Source organism: Hylaeus volcanicus, chromosome 1, assembly GCF_026283585.1.
Source record: "Hylaeus volcanicus isolate JK05 chromosome 1, UHH_iyHylVolc1.0_haploid, whole genome shotgun sequence".
NCBI lineage: Eukaryota > Metazoa > Arthropoda > Insecta > Hymenoptera > Colletidae > Hylaeus > Hylaeus volcanicus.
This window is the reverse complement of record NC_071976.1, coordinates 24,214,449-24,232,625: the sequence shown is the minus strand read 5'-3', so window position 1 is coordinate 24,232,625 and position 18,177 is coordinate 24,214,449. Positions and strand designations below refer to the sequence as shown.

The window sequence follows — 18,177 nt, the reverse complement described above, 5'->3', positions numbered from 1 at the left end:
TTCACCTAAACTGAACACCTGTTCACCACAATAAAAATGTTTCTCCTCCCTTTCCAGCACATGTCGAGGAATCGTTCCTGGAGAAAAGGTCCCACAGTGATACACTTTACTACGCCATATTACAGTAACGTCTTGTGACACGCTACTGCATTAAAACGCCTAGAAAAAAGAACACGCAGACTTTTGTGAGTTTAAAATGCCACGACTTTAATGTCACGCGAGCGTGGATCTTAAGGAGCAGGCCGTGCGCCGGAACGACGCGCATAAAAGAGAGTTTCCGGTGAATTATGCACGGCGTATGAAAAATTCCCGCAATGAGCGGCGGTCCAACTTCCAGAGGCCGCATAAGGAGATTCGCATTATCGTGCATGTTGGATGAGAGGAAGGAGCGAAGGGGTGGCGGGCACAGGGCACAGATAGAGGCCACCGTTGCTGCCGCTGCTTACGATATGAAATTTTGATCAGGGAAGTACACTAGGCATAGGAGTACCTCCGGAATCGGAAGCTCCACGTCTCGCGAGGACGCTGCAAATAAATGCGCGCGAACAGCCTCGTGGAAAGATTTGCCCCGAGCTCGACTCCTAATCAAACCGATCAGATTCCATTTTCTGTTAACACGTTGGTCGCCGCGTCACCCAGAAATGGGAGACAGGACTTTCCATTAAGGAATTGAAAAAATTAATTCCAAAAATGAGACAATAATGAAAATAAATCTGGATGGGATTCGTGAATTTTGTGACATTACAAAATTAAATACTACGACAAATGTTAAATTGTCCAATTTTCAATAGTCTCGAGATAAAATCTTAACTTTGTAGATAAGAAAAGAAATTGACGATGTCATTTGTTACTAATACCGTCGAATAATATTCAAATTGTATCTATCCTAAACGTATTATAAACTCATTTTTGTCCCAGTTAATTTTGGATGTCCAACGAAGGAAATTCTAGAATTTTGCGAACGTTTGGCTTGTTGGTTCTAACGTTTCGATGTTGCGCGTTTCGCGGCGCACCGATACGTTCAGCGGTAATTGGATTTTGATAGCGGTGAATTTCAATGAGCCTCGCGGGATCGATGATACTATTGAGGATATGGACAATGTAGAAAATTATTGAAGCGTCGGACGTTGAATAGTTTAGTTTCACGATCGGTTTATCGCTGGTTCGCTGCCAGCCAGTTGAATGTTACATGAAATGCAAGAAATAGTAGCGTCCTCCCTGTAATTCTGCTCGACACCAAAGGATTAGAATCCCTTCCATTGTTCGCAAACCGTATATAACGCGCAACAAACACGCCTTCGAGAGTCCATCCACTATTTTCGAGATGGTAAAACATACTCTTCACTTATTCAAGTGAAATGTCTTCGTTCTACTGTGGCAAAGTGCCAAGAAAAGAAATTACAAAATTTAAGGTAGTTTATATTAGTAAAGTGCTGTTTATTTACCTCTTTCAACTTGTTTGTCTAAATTAAATACTAAGTTTGATGTTTCCACACAAATATTTTATCATAAATACGTACATGAATGAACTTTAAACATATATATATTTATAATAAAGCATTTATTTGGAAACATCGAACTTGTCATTTAACCAGTCAGCTGTAGCGTTCTCTTTTCTATGTGTGTTGTGAGAATCAAGCAATGGCTACATATACATCTATAGACGAATATAGTCGTCATGACAGAAAATACTGCCACTTCTCCATGACGAGTATACTCGTCGAGCACAGCTGACTGATGAATTCAGGGAAATTTCCTTAATAGACATAGAGGGTACGAATACTTATGGGACTGCTTGTAGCTACCTATGTGATTTTTACAATAACACCAATTGTCATGGTCATGTCCAGTCCATCTAAAATCTTGTATCAGCCGCAGACGCGAGCATCGTCTCTCGAGGGACTTTGCACCTACCAATTTCTCTCCTAACGCCTACGAATACTCCGTTTCTGTTTCAGGCCGCTGCTGAAGCAGATAAAGAACTCGGCCGAGTCGCACATCGTACTGGATTGCTCCACGGAGAGGATTTACGACGTGTTGAAGCAGGCGCAGCAAATAGGGATGATGAGCGACTATCACAGCTACCTCATCACCTCTCTGGTGAGTCTTTTAATTAAATGGAAATGCAATTAACGGTCGACTTCTAGAATCTCGTGTTCGGTCGAAACAGTATCTTTCCCTCGCGAGCCGGCTGGCAATTAGAGGGGACCGTGTCCGACAAGAGGGACGCGTGCATAAACTAATTCGTCCGAGTCCGCCGCGTTCGTTCGATTTTTCCTCGCGACGCCTTTTTTTCCGAGTCTACGGGACTCGGTTCGTTTTCGTAATCGGAATCGACAAGGGTTCCCCGTTCGGCGGAGTCGAGGTAAATTATCGATAAGAACGCGAGAAGGATTCGATAACCGGACGATGCTCTTGCCTCGATGAGATTGGCTGCTAGGGGGCTGTCGCTCGTCCGTGGGCTTCGTCGCTCGAATCAACGTTAACGGGGAGAACGTGAGGCTCCCGGTTGTCTGGTCTCGACTTTAATGGAACTTTTAACGTGCACCGATGCCGGCACTCGCCAACGTCGTCGAAGGCGTCCGTGTAACGCGATGAACGCGCCCGCGTTTTATTAGACTCGAATTACGCGGCTTGTCCGTTCTACTGTTGAAGCGAGGCGGAGGAAGAGAGAGAGAGAGGAAGAGGTAGAATACGAGAATGGCGAGGGAAAACATTCGTTCGTTCCATTCTCGAGTACGTTCTCCTCCGGTGAAATTGTTTTCTCGTGCTGAGAAATGATCCTCCGGCATCCCCGCAGGAAATAATAATGAACAATGAAGGAAAGATAAACTCCTGTTCTGTTTGAACCGCTTCGCTGGTGAATGGTACGATTACTTTTTGCTCGCCCACCGGAGAAATCTAGAGGAATTTCTGTAAACGTGCAGAATTTAGCAGCGAACCCTGACGTCTAGTATTAATTGTTCGCCACGGAGTCTTCTTCTTTAATAGGGACTCTTGAATACTAGGGCCACTCGGCGGAGTGTCCTGGAACAATGGGACAGTTCTCTGTGCAACGGGGGATCTTGAGCTGTTTTGGCCTCGCTGGTTAGGTTTTAGTCCGATGCGGGAGTTAATTAAGTGAATTGAATGTAAAGAAGACTTTTGGATTTATGAATAGTAGTAGGCCGTCCTGAAAGTTCATGCCACTTATACTTGTGCTACTCAAATTATTATGTGAAACATACTATTATGAGTTAGAAAAGAATCTCTCGCATTTATATTTTCTCACCTTTCTGACACAGTCATTATACCGTTATTTCTGTAGTTGTTTTTATTAAATATTGGCACATATACAATACATAGTATAATAATGGTTTCAAATTCAAACGTTCCATTAGTTCATTTGATTTTTCCTAAACAAATTGATTCATAACCTCGACTAGGTATTGGAACATAGAAAAATTCTACAAGAAATCCCAGTTCCCCTGATTCCCCATTCGAATGGTTCAAGCAGCTAATTAAACCAAAAACAAAACAGCCCTGTAACAGTCTTGTTATAGACGGTGTCATGTCGATGCAAATTCAAAGGTACTAGAGGGTGTCCTCGCACGTGTGTGTTTATCCATTCCCTGTTCCTCCACCAATTTCCTCGATCACGTTTCTGCATTAATGGACCAGTCTCCTTTGTAGTTGTTCGCGCAAAGAGAATATCCTCCAGGTTCCAGCAGTCTGCGCGAGTTTCTGTGATTCGAATTCCGTCGAGCGGGGCCAAGGGGTGAAATTGTCGTACGTGTTGTTCTAAAACAGCTGGGGTGGGTGGTTGGATCGTTGCAATATCGTCGATCGTCCCTCGATAACCTTTCTTTTCCAACTTTTCTCCTGGAACGTAAGTGTCAGGGAGCAAAGTTCCAGAAGGATGCATGGAATGGACATATCGTGTCGCTCCGTCTCGTTCCACGTGACAAGGAAACTCTATATGACGCTGTTCCTGATAAAACTTTTCATATTTTTTCCGTGTCGAGTGTTGCAATGCGGAATTCTACCTCCAATCTCTAGAGAGAGGATTTATGTGTAAATTTAGTTTCAGGGTTGTTTTTAATATTACTGCATTGTTCTCTGGAATTTAATATAATATGCTATGTTTAATAATTAATAGACCTGGAAGTTTTAACGTGAGCATTCATCAGTGAGTTAAATGAAATAAACATTGCCTAGTGGGTGTACAGTAAAACTCGGTTCTAACAAATTAATGTGTTATTTGTATCCACGCTTTTCCCCTCAAATATTATAAATGCAAGACAAACGATCGCAATTGTAGAACGTTCCGTGGAAGTAATTTAACAAGTTCGAAACTCTACTGTAACTTTGAAGTTGTCAGCGTAAGTAATATCATTTCAGGTGAATTAGTAACTGTCTCGTGCATTTCAAGATCCTTTATGGTTCAACATTGCTCAGACACGAATTTAACCAGTCATCATCTGGATCTCTCTAATAGGAGACAATATTCGCGCGTTTACTGAATTACTCTGTCCAGTCTACTTACTGTTAATTTACCCATACTAATTACCTATACTAGGTATATTCCTATATTAGGTATTTTACCTAATTTACCTATACTATTGGGCACGATTTTATTCGATCAGCTCTCACAATTATCCGAAAAGCTTCTGTAGACAAACGCGATTTAAATATAGAGGATAAACCGTGTATCTCTTAATTTATTAAATGATTACCATGGGTGGTTCATGTAGCTATAAGTTTAAACTAATTCTCGTTTGCCTCAGGGTTTAAGAAATCAACTCCCATCCCCTTCGAGACTTCAATAATTCAAATAAATGATACAGACTCCAAGATACAGACTTCTAAAGAGATATATGAACCACTATGTTATAACCCAGGCAGCAATTTTTAACGAACAGATGAGAAATCAGAAGTTGTTCATCCATTATTCGTTGCTGGAAGTTTTGTATCCCAGATGAAAATTGATCCTACCTCTGATACAGATCCAGCGAAATGATCTCCGACAGAGGCACGAAGACTGTAGGATGAAAAATATGATCGACGAGTTACGGATGAACGATAACAAAGCTATTACACGTTCCAATATATCCTTTTACGAACATACGGATACAATCAATATCTTCTTCCTCTTCCTCATGCCCCTATCGTCACGCTGAAATCGCAAGCGTACCGCGGATATTACTATCGACCTACGTCTATTGCCACGACTAAACGGCAAGGTTAATGTTCGACTCGTCTGGCTTATCTAATTGTGCTTGACCTCCCCTTAATTATCCGGGCCATGATCAGAATTGAACGCCGTTAATCGAGACGATATCCGATTCAACATACAGTTATCGATTTCGAATTCTCGAATCGCGACTGTTTGGCCAAGAAACGAGCACGGAACGAAGTGATCTTCACGAAATTATATTTATTGGTAAAAGAATGTTGACAAGCTTGAGAGAAGTGTTTCTTGTTTTTAGTAGTTGGACTGTGGTTTAAGTGTACTTAAAATAAATCAAAATTGCAGCTGGTTTGGACTGAAATAGTAACAGCTTTAAATTTAGCACAGCTTTAAATCGGTTATATATTGGGAGTTATAAGAAAAGTCAAAATAAATAAATTTAGAATTTGAAATAAATCATTTGTGGTCCAAAGTACAGCAAAGATAATAATTCAAGTAATATAATGGCAGGAGGTGCCAAGGGAAAAAAAACACTAGCACGGATTCATCCCAAGTTTGTGATTATAAATTACTCACGATACAGGGACAATTTGCAGCTTCCTTGTCCGCGATGCACCGCGCAATTATTCGGTGGGATACATCTGGAATATGATTCACAGCGCGATCAAGAATGAGGAATAAAAGAGTCGAGTCGACCAGACCAGGAATTATTTCAAGGTATCCGTTCCGAGCCCCAGCGGCGCTTACTTTTACCCTTGGATTGCTCGATGTAATTGGAAAATTCGTTCGCCTGCGGCCGTATTCTTCTTCGCATTTATCAAGTCTGTCCATAAATAATGCCGTTTCTTGCATCGCGTTGCAACCAACGCGTGCATTTTGTTTGTACTACCCGTGCACGTGAATTTTCTGATGGTTACTGAACAAAGCTGGATTAAATTCAGAGATGAAATAGTTTTCTAATAATACTTTTAATTATAATTATTGTGTGTTTTGAATAAAATAATATTTTGAACGGTGATTGTAGAATTGCGCCACACTTTAGTGATAGAGTTTGTCAAATTTATGAGTTGATCATCAAAAAATTGTAGGAGTCTCTAACCGATAAATAAGGCACGGGGATTCGAACCCACGATCCTCGGATCCACAGTCGACCGCTTTATCTACGCGACCAATCCCGTACCCTACGTTTCGTGTTCTTATTTGACTCCTTATTGTTGGGTATGGGAGGCGCGGACACTACACTCGGCTATCCTGAATTGACATTCATTCGCCCTCGAATGTCCGTTTTCTCGGGTTTCGCGTCTCAACAACAGTGCGCGCCGCACCCTCTTTCGCGAGTGTACTCCCCTCTCTCTTTCTCTCTCGGGTTTTGCGTCTCAACAGCAGTGCGCGCCGCGCCCTCTTTCGCGAGTGTACTCCCCTCTCTCTTTCTCTCTCGACGCCTCATTGTTGCCCGCTCCACCGTCCTTCGCGTGGCATTGTTGTTCATCGTGACTCATCGTCACTGGCCGGTCCTCTTCGGTGTAGTTGCCGCTGTAACCCCCCACCCCGGACGAGCCCCAATATGTAGGAGTCTAAACGAAAAATAAGGCACGGGGATTCAAAGCCACGATCCTCGGATCCACAGTCGATCGCTTTACCTACGCGACCAATCCCGTAGCCTACGTTTCGTGTTCTTATTTGACTCCTTATTGTTGGGTATGGGAGGCGCGGACACTACAAAATATATAACGCAAATTGGAAATTTGGCTTTCGCCGTTGCAGAGAAATGTACCCTGCTCTATATTATTTATAAAGTTAGAAAAACAACGAGTAAAATGTGCTTTCAACGAAAACATGAGAAATGATGAATGAGAAAATATGAATGAGAAATATAGACAAAAATAAATATAGAAGATAAACACGTATGTTGATTTTTTAGAAACCAGCCTGGCATTCTAGGGAAACAGGTTTCTTGATTGGACCGTTGACGCATCGTCGTTTATATTTTTTTAATTTCAAGTTTAAATAATTTTAATACTGTGCGTCCTCTTCTTTATTCCCTGTCCATCTCTACATTCATCGCTTTCTCCCTCCACTTTTCAAGCTGTGTCACGGAACAAAAAGATTCTCAATCTTAAAAAACACTCTAAATGCATGTACCTCAATAATAACGTTTCATAAAAGAAGTTCGTAAATCAACATCATCCCCATAGCGTTCTACCCCAGTCAACCACCTTAATGACGATAAATGTCGAAGAGTAAAATGCTTAAATGAAGCAATAATCTCGAAAGCAAGAAGAAAAGGCAAACATCGTTGTTTTACGAACTCATTACTGATAACTGCAAGGGAATATTTAATGCGTGTTAAACTGAAAAATCAACTGGATGAAATTTGCTATGCCTTCATTGCAGTTGACGAGGCTGCCCCCCCCCCCCCCCCCCGGGGGTAATTAGCAATTTATCGTTATCCAGGGACTTGCTTCTTCGAAGCATCGCTGACCCGAGAGAGTAATCGTGATGTAAGTCGCGACTCTCGGAAGAGGTGGAGAAGCAATAATTGGAAAGTTATGTTTACTGAAGTCTGTCGTCGGTTTTACGGTTTTAATTGCAATTAACGCCGCGCAAACATCGCGCTCATTTAATTCCTCTCGCCGGTAATTTTAAGTGGCACTAATTGCACGCGATTTCGATTTCACGGACGAACACGACAGCTACGGTTCGAAGTTAATTTCGTATGACCGGAAGTCTGCTCCGCCTCCGTGCTGGATTCTGCATAATGTCGAGCACGATTTTTGTTTGGAAGAAACCGTTGGTAAATTGGATTTAATCCAAGAAAAAAAAAATCGACGATTAACTCACTTTTATTACGACGAAGTTACGTATACGCAGTTAGTACGATGTTTAAAAAAGATTTAAAGATTTTCGTAGGGGTTGACACTTGTTTCTTCGTACTTTTGCTAATATTTTTAAAGTTGATTCTTTAATCTGATTTTCTTTCTTTCGATTTTTTTTATTGATATCCCGTTAATAGGAAAGTATGTAACTTACCAGGTGTCGACGTAATTGACATATGAATCGCAACACAAATGATAGATCTAGTTCCCGTTTCGATGCCTCCATCAGGCGCAACAACGTCTCTCTAGCGCAGGATGTCCTATCAGCTGGCTCGGATCGACTCGTTGCCCCTGATCGCGATAAACATCGCGTTGCGGAGGACTAACGAGCTAAACCACGGCCATTAAAAACCGCCAATGGCCGCGAGGGGTTGTTGCCGAACGGTTCGTCGACACGGCGAAGCTTCTTCCCTGTTCAGCGAGAAACTAGACCCCGGGGTACAGTCTCTAGCAACAGCACGGGAACAATGCGCACGCCTCGGACCTCGCGTCTGAACAAATACCGTCTCCAATTTACATTTTAATGGATCTAAATTGAAATCTGGTAGACGCAGCCGAGATAAACTACGGCCATCCGACCCTAGGTTACACAGGCTATTTACTTTTTATCACTTACCGTCCTCGCTTGGTCGTAGCCACGTACGATATGCAAACGGGCAGTCATAGTTGTGCTAACTGTAAATTGCTAATTATCTCGGGGTCCCTTTGTGCACGGACTCCCGAAAGCTAAGTGTTACTGTTTACCTTGCTGTAACTGGCTGGGGAATCATTGGAAAGGGGAATCATAGACGCGCCGGGTTTGAGCATATGTTTGGGCTCGCTTTGAACACTGGACGGCTCAAACGTTCGAGTGTACTTATCATGTTTGCGTTCTACTCCAGGATATGAATGATTTTGGTGTTTCTGAAACGTTTCATGCGGCGAAGGGAAACTGGAAATGTGCGGCGTTGTTTCCAAGATACGTTTCATGTTATTCGACGAACACAGTGAAGCTTCTAATCTGTTCCCATGGTACAATTTTTGGTCCATTTCTTGCGCCCTAACTGACGTGTTATGTAGTATCATATAATAGTAGTATTTTTTTAAGTACACATTCCATTTGAATAGAATTTAGTTATTATTATTTTGAAGTAGGATTCTGGTGTTCACATTCTGTTAATATTGTTTTATTATCCATTGATATTTAAATTGGATACAAAAATGAGAAAAGATATATTGACAATCAGTGATTGTATAGCACCTGAAGGTGTCCAACAGAATGGAATACCGTCTGAACATATTTCATTTTAATCCTTTAGTATTAATGATATGCACAAACAAGAACATTCGTCCTAAACGATTGTGTCGGTAATTTTTAAGTTTAGTGCCCTCAATTGCGGACGCCAGGTCTGAAAGAGTTAACGATGCAGCTGCAACTTCTATTTTTTCTATCAACTGCTTGAAAGTTATTCATTTATTCATTCAATTTTAAAAAAAATTCTAATCTACAGGAAAATGTCTCCTATCTCCGATTAAAAGCCTCCCGAATTCGAACATCTTCTAACTCCCCCCATTGAAATACGTTTCAACGTGATAGACACTCTCAGCAAATCCCTCGCGCGAAGATTTCGCGAGCGTTGCGCAACCCACTCGCGATTATCATTCAAAACGCGTACGCAGCATTTTTCTCCGACTCGCGAGGATGTCCTTAGCCGTAGGACAAGCGGGAGTTTGGTATGTGGAACTCGTCGAGCGACGTAAATCATGGAGAATGATGGCTATCGATCGACGGTTGACTCAACAGTCAACGTCCTAGAAGGTACGTTTCGTACGCTACTCGCGCGAGAATTCTCCCTAAGGAACTGGCCTTATCATTTCTGGAGATTTCGTTTGCGACAGGTGACTGACTAAGGTTACCAAGTCATTCTCTGATAGTGTCTGATAGTGCGGCTAGACCTGAAAGTAATTGGATCAGTGAAAAGGTTTCAAAATAACTGTAACGATTAATAGTAGAACTGCCAAGCTTAACCTGGAATTAATTTAGATCCAATTTGATAAGATTCGTACTCCTGGGAATATATATTTTGCATCAAAACAGAAATCATTTTCGTGTTTCTCTTCAAAGCAGTGTTTGTCCAAGCAAATTGGTTAATTGTTGATCTTGTCAGAGTTATAAGATAGGATTAAACTGCAGGTCTAAGCCTCTTAACTCTTAATCTATTTGATTTTAATATTTTCATACCTACTTAACAGACTTCAGTGAGTTGTTACGAAAGCACTTGATGTGCTGCAGACAATACTTTCATCGTAGAGTTCAATCTCTCTGCCAATGCAAAACAGTACAAAGTTGTCTAGTCAACAACACCTGTTAATTCCTCTTACGCGCACAGCGAATTCTACGCTTACAAATGTGGAACATTCATAACAAAATACGGTCGGTAATTGTGTTTTTAATTCTGCATTGTCGCTGGCTTCGTATACACTTTCTTTATCCTAACGAATTTATATAATCATCATTGAAAAATGATGTTTTTAATATTCATTCCAAATTGAAACGTAAGTTTCGGTGTTAATTACAAGCTTCATCTTAAGTCTGAAAATATTTCCAATAATTACACATCACGACACGAGTGTGTAACTATTAATTTACTTTACACACAAAGTTATCAATAATGTTAATAATGAAACACTTGAATATTATATTTAAAAAAATATTCCTTTAATTAGGTACGAAAGTCAGAAATTCAGGAACATTCGAATTTATACGAAGCTCCAGAGAAATCCTGAATGGCCGCGAACCTTTTTATCCATTATTTGTTGCTAGAACTGTTCACGTGCTCGAATCACGATAACTACACGCAGGGAGTCGAACCCACCGCACCCGGCGTGAAAAAGTGCAAAAAGCAATTTTTCTCTGAAAATTGGCTATAGAATCCGTTGGAAAAGTATGCGCAATTCCTCTCTGAATACCCGGCTCCAAGTACTATTCCGGTCTCGCAATAGGTACGCTGGGTTTGGTATCGAAAATTGGTCAGAGCTGAATTTATTTCGCGCGTGAAAAACTCAGCGTAAATCCGTGAGAGTATTCTGTACCCGATATCCAACGTTGCACGCCTCCTTCCCCGCTTTTCATTTCTGCCTCTCTTTGTAACCCACATGTTAGTCGCGTGTTTTGCTCGGAAAAACGAGCAGGGTTCGCACATGACGGTCAAAGCGTCGCTGAAAAGCACGGAAAATACAGGCCTGGTCGTCGAGGCGACCGGTAAAACCAGGTGAAACGAGACGATAAAAGGTGTAATGGATTAATGAAAGGAACCTCCGCGAACGGAGGTACATAATTTGCATGTAACGAGCTCTAATCGGGCATTGATGAACCGTCTGTTATACAATCGCGCCTTATTAACGACAAAATTGTCTGTAATCGATCATATTTTAATAAAAAAGTAAGCGCGTTAAATTATTCAAATTCCTAAAAATGGTAGCCAGGAAAATAGACGTATAAAGCAAGAAAATACCATTAGAAAAATTCACTTACAAATTTTAATCTTGTAATTCAATTACAACTTGTTCCCCCTTAAAGGAGAATAATTCGTTACGGAGGAGGTTAAACAAACAGAGACCTATCAAACCATCGACCGTGGCGATTGCGTTCGTTAAATGAAAAGGGGTCGAAAAGAGCGATCTTATTATCGATAACGACGACCGATCGGCTCGGGATAATTAAACAGCGTCTGTTCTAAAAATAAGAAAAAAATTGAACGCAAGGAAACGGTGGTGGCCTAGACCGTAGCAAGTGAACGAAGGGCAGTTAAATAACTCGGTCGTAATAAGGAGAAGGCGCTCGTAGCACGACGTTACGCCTACTAAACGCTCGTAATAAGAAGCTTAATGGCAACGGCGGCTATAACGACGATAACAATCATCATAACCGTAACGGGGCATAATAACCGTAATGACCACCGGGACGCGATAATACGTCGGCGTTGCTGAATTCGGGAGAGACACGTCGAAATTTGTGGCCCCGAAATACGATGGTGTCCGCGAACGGCCATAATTTCACGTACTGGAATCAGTGTTTCATGGCGCGAGGCTAATACGATGAAAGCTAATTCGTCGATGCATCCGAGCTGGTCAGGCACGACTCTTAGGAGAGAGTTACCTTAGAACAAGAAAGGACTTAATCTTGATAAAAGGGTTGCTTAAATGGAGGATTCCACCTCTATTCAGAAGATTCGAATAAATCGGGTTACTTCTTTTCGACGAATAACGTTCGATGGAAGTTTATTCGACTTGTAACGGATAAAAATATTTATTCGAAGAATAAATGCATTCGAAATAATGAAATTGGAACGTGATGTTGGATCATGTTAGCACTTAAACATTGCTTTCAACACTGGCTCTAAAGCACTTCGAGAAACGCTGTCTTGGAGCATTAGTACCAATTTGCTTGACACATCATTGAGTTGTCTGGAAGTATGTTACGAGAAAATTGAACTGTAAAGCCTCACCTCTCGGAATGTTGCAGTCTGCTGACAGAGCCGATGTGTTTATTACGGTTTGTCGAAGACAGGATGAAGAGAAAGGTTTCCCACGCTTACAGCTCGGAACGCTGCGACTTCGACGCCCGTTTTATCTCGTATTTTGATGATATCGACGTCCAAGTTACTGCCTGAGACTGCGATGGTGAAGAACATATTGGTAACTGGGGCGAGTTAAATCGAAACATCGTTTTCCGTCGCTGCAATAGTAGTTTTGTACAGCCGAGTGTTATTTGTTAATTAACCTAGCGGGTTTTTGCACTGCAATTTAAGACATTCTTTTTCATCTATCTTGCTTGACATCGCCACTTTCAATCTATGCGAATCTTCCTTCGAGGTAAAAATTTGAATACAGTAGAACCATAGAAAAATTCTCCTATTCAAAGAAAGACAAAAATTGAGAACGAAATCACGTAATCTCAAAGCAGCAAACTAATTCAAACACAGAAAAAAAAACAAAGTTTCAAACGCTTTGTAAAAATGAGAAGATAATTTAAAGTGCTTAATTTTACGTCACTCTCAACGATGTCAGCATAACTTAGAAGTTCATGAGTCTCAGGGTTCGTTCACAGTAAATGATAATAAAGCACGTTTTCAATTTAAAGTGGCGTCGAGCACCGTGGCAGCGAACGTGTTAATGCAATCTCCATCTCCGCATCGTTCAAACCATAAAAGTCGATCGCATCTCCGGCTCACGCTCCGAGGACAGATATTACTTGGCCTGGACAAGCGGCGGCTATCAGCAGGAATAGAGATATCTCGGGAATAGAATGGAACAGCTCCTCCGTACCAGCTATCTACATCGTCGTGGCAAGCAGCGTGATTTAAAGTTCCCCGGCCTCAAAGCGCAACTCGCGTCCACCTTTTCGAATGCTCAAGCAGCTCGAACACGGCCATTTATTATCCTTTGTCCCGCGGCCAGGCCACCGATAGATAAGTTTGCTATTCCCGATCTACTGTCCTCCCCCTCCAAGTTGTCCGGTCCACGAGCGAGACGATACACCGACACCGGGACGCGATCGATCCCCTCGGTGATCGATCATCGCCTCGCCTCGAGACGCTCGTTCATTCTTTACCTGGGAGTGCTTTCCAACATTTTTTTTTCACCTTGGCGAACACGCATGATACGCTGACGTTTTACACGTTCTTCAATGGGGGAGATTATGTCGCCGTTACGAAAATCCGGTGATTCCGTTTGTATTACAATTATAAATATATTCTCGTGAAGCAGAGAATGATACTTTAGTGGACTCTTATGGAATTTTCTTCTTTCTATATTATTTTATTCAGAAATATTTTCAGTGATGTGATTAATTCGTTAGCCCTCTATGGGTCCGTGTAACTTTCACATCACATGCTAATATATCGATATTTCGTCAAATAATTTTTGTTTTTTCATAAGATGACCTATACCTACATCTTAATTATATAATGTGTCAGATAACTACGACCAATATTGATGACGATCGCCATCAATCTGAAATGCCAAAGTAAATGTGTAGGAAATTGTCTGCAGAAACAATAATTAGGTTCATGGAGGGTTAAATTTACCTAACATTACTTAATCGATGAAAGGTGTAATCGTATCCTTCGAATAATCAATCCCAAGACATTGACCACTCTAATTTTCATAACGTTCACGAGTCATCGACATCTCCAAATCTCTAGACAGTCATAATTCAAAACATCGGCGTCGTGACAATGTCTTCCAGTCCCAAAGTTCAATTCTATGTACAAATGTTCTATAAATGTAACTCGCGAGCGAACAACGGGGCCGATATTAAACATTTATGATGTCCATGCAATGAAATTCTTAACGCGGATAGCACGCAGGAAGGCAGCTATCCGTTCAGAAGATTCATGAAGTTACTTGAATTCCTTCCAGGACCTTCACAGCGTCGACCTGGAGGAATTTAAGCACGGCGGGACCAATATCACTGCCTTCCGATTGGTGGACCCTGAGAAGCCAGAAATTCAGAACGTCGTCCAAGATTGGATCTACGGCGAGAAACGCTATAATCGGGAGCTGGATATGGGACAAAACTCCAACAAGGTATGGCAAACTTTACATATTCAATACTTTCGCTCGATTAAGAAACGATCTACCTCGATACAATGAACATCTCGTTACGGAGTCGTTAAATCAACGTTGGGCAAGGATTAATTACCTTGATTGTATCAATTGAAATAAAAATACCATGCTTTTGCCAGTAAGTTAAAGCTTGGAGAATTATTTAATTTAGTAGACGAAATGATGAATAAATTATATAATTGAAAATTTACATTGTACACCAAGTATTACACTTTCATGAATGAAATTAACTTGATTTTAAATTCGTATGAATATAATTATATATTTACACATGAATTTTATTTATTATATTACACATATTTACATTTACATGTGAATTTAGACTAGTGTGTACATATTAGGTCGTCCCACAAGTTCAGCCACTTATTCTTCTGCTACTCAAATTAATATGTGAAACATGCCCTTAAGCGTTATAAAAGAAGATAATCTTTCTTGTTTTATAATACTATCTCACCTTTATGGCAAAGTCATTATGCCATCACTATGAAACTTCTGTAGTTTTTCTTTATTTAATATTCACAGTCTGCAGATGACCCAATACATATGTACGATTTAACAGTTTACTTCATGAAAACATAGACGTACAAAATAATTATTATTATATAACTTATTTTTTAGTTTGGTTACCTCAGTTCAGTTTCTGATTTCGCTACATGATAAATCCCTTCCTAAGACGCATTTCCACTATCACCAAGCAACGTTCGCTGCGTAAACCACTTCTTCTTCAACATATGCGCCGCGCAATTGTTTTCACACCAGCACCGCAGACGGAGGGCGTTACGTCTTCAACGAGAGAATTTCACTGTGCACGCGTGCGAACTTAATTAGCGGCGGGGCTCGACGAGACGAGGGATTTTAACAGTTACAGGCTTGCGGTGTCGATGTAATTTTCTCGCCGAACGAGCGTACGAACTCATCAGGCTGGCCCGTATGCATGCAAATGCGAAGATTGTCCCGCGACGTACAACGAAATACGCTCGCCGCTTAAAGACGCCTCGCCTTCCGTAATAACACTCTAATCTTACATTCTTCTCGCGAGCCTCTCTTGACAGCGGCATCGATCTTCTTCTTGCGCGGAGCTAGAGGCCACTGGCTCGCTATCATGTAGGCCAATTATCTCGGGCGTGGCAAAAATCGAATGATTTACAGTGAGGAGCAAAACTGAACGAATCGCAGGAATTTTTACGAAAAATATTTATTATTATCGAAATTAAGTTATTATGTCCTGGATAGAATAAGATTGAATTGATGAATATTCCTCACTCTTTTTTTGACAAGTCGCGGAAATTTAATTTCACCTTGGGTCTCATGGACCTGTACAACGCGTCGCCAAGCGATGTCCCTTCTTCGAGAATAAGCTGGCGTACGTAATAATTGAGTATTACCCATTCAAAAGTTGAATAGCACCGCGGGAAATTCAATTTTCCGTAGCACGTGCCGAATCTCATAAGAATGCAAATACAGGGAAGGTTGAAAGCCAACGAGTCCCGTGGTGGATGGCATCGGTTGGCAAACTTTTCGGTTGCGGCAGCGAAAAACTGGCGAAGAATCGTCCTGTTTGCGACAACTTAACGCCGATACGAGGTTGAGGGTCGCGGCTATCCCTCTCCTCGTTGCGATAAATCTGCATTTTTATTCCCATAGACGAGGCGGGATCGTTCGACGAGAAGGACGGGCTGATCTCGTTCGAAACTTGCCTCGTTCTGGCGCAATTGTTGCGCTCTGATTGTTGGTTCGATGCTTGGTGTGTCGATGGAAATGGGAAACGCGATATTTGAATCCGGCTATTTTTCGGAAACATCTGGTAATATTCTTGCATCGATTAAACGCGAGAATTATAAAGGAAAAATCATTGTTTATTTTAATTAAAATATGAGCGATGCAGTAGATAAATTTCTTGGCGATTGAACATTAAACTGTGGGTGATGGAAGGTTACGGTCATGGTAGAAGCTTTTATCTATTCATCTTGGAATAAGGTTCTTTTGTATTATATTTCCAAATTCCAAGTTCTTCGAGATCACCATTTCACCATCCACTTTGACTCCTGTTTGACTTGATGCGGCTTTCCACTCTTGAGTCCGGCAACAAAGTCGCTTTCAACATTCCGCTTTGGGAAACCCACATAAATAAGTCAAGTGTCTTTTAGCCACCTAATGGATCTCGAGAAATTCGCCACGTAAAAGCTCTCGTGCGGTGCGTGACAAAGCTTTGAAGCTTGCTCCGTTGACCGCATCCCGAACGCCGTACATTCTCGAGAGTAGTCGAAGGTCTCCATCGATCACTATTAGATCGAATGACAACAGAAATCATTGTTACACCCTATCCCTCCGGGGACGTTGCTGCCATCGTGCCAGTCATCGCATTAGGGAACTCGTGATAGCGGGAGACATCACTATTGAGTTGCGTAACTCCCATAAGTGATCGTATAGCATTCCACGTCTCTTAGACCGTTGTCACCTGTATGATTGAATGCTGTTGAGTCGCGAGACTCCCAGATGCAATGTCATGTTGGCGTTTGAACTCTGTAGACTTTGAAGCGTTAGCTTATGGCGTGTTATTTTATTGTTATCTCTTGTTATCTTCTCGTCGAATGAACCCAATATTTAATGCACTGTTCTACGTGTGTATATAACGTATTACTACTCTCTATTTTTAATTTAATTTTTAATTTTCTATCGCATCGTGATATTTCTCGAAATTCCTACGAATCAAGCGATAAAAAAGAAAAGGAGGGTTATCGTCCGTAATCTAAGTTTTTATTATAAGTAGCAGCAAAAGTGATACGTCTCTTTCGAAAATTATTTTTATTAAATTTGTACGTGTCCAGAGTAGAAGCAGATATTAAATTACAGCAGGGATGAAATTTCTTCTTGGTTCTCGCTCGTAGCAGCAGCAAAGACCAAATTAGATCAGAGAACAAAGTTCCACGGCATCACTTTTAATCCATATTGAGGGTCGAAGGTTAAATCGAATTTTCAGGGTTACTCGAATGGTGGCTCTGACACGCATGTTTCGAACAGTGCTCGATTCTCTGTAATGAATCCATGTAGGGTTGAAATATGAACCAGGATTATTTCCTAGACGATCCTTGAACTATCATGTGCACAATTAAAGTGGAAAGATTTATTTGTTTTCATTTTTCTACTCGAAATACCAAGTGGACAATGTTGGTGTTGGGTAAAGTTTTTCTTTTTTCATTAGTGAATAGTTAGCTTTTACACAATGAGTCAGTAAACAATCAAATCCAAATTCATAGCAGAATTCAGCGTTCCTGCCTCTCAATTCCAGTTCGTCACCAAACTACCAAAAAAAAAAACACTATGCAAATCGGAAATCAATTTAAAATTTGCATTTCAATTTTCACTTGAACAAAAAATCCACATTCAAATCATAAAAATTTGGAAGGATGTTACTTCGCAATTGCTCGATACAAAAAGATAAAACGTTGAAATGAACTGCTTCAACAAATACCTTTGATATTCTCAAACCTTCTCTTAACAATACGGTTTTGATCATCTACT

The 18,177-nt window shown here is 41.0% G+C and overlaps 1 protein-coding gene across 7 annotated transcripts in view; it reads left to right on the top strand.

Annotated features, from left to right (window-relative positions):
* The window catches only part of LOC128884216 (glutamate receptor ionotropic, kainate 2), a 275,987-nt gene that overhangs the window by 215,712 nt on the left and 42,098 nt on the right, over positions 1 to 18,177 (top strand). For all 7 annotated transcript variants that reach the window (XM_054137446.1, XM_054137435.1, XM_054137454.1 and 4 more), the window contains exons 6-7: positions 1,959 to 2,100; positions 14,449 to 14,616. In XM_054137446.1, the coding sequence (XP_053993421.1) occupies positions 1,959 to 2,100; positions 14,449 to 14,616 (310 nt within the window). The remainder of the gene's footprint in view (positions 1 to 1,958; positions 2,101 to 14,448; positions 14,617 to 18,177) is intronic.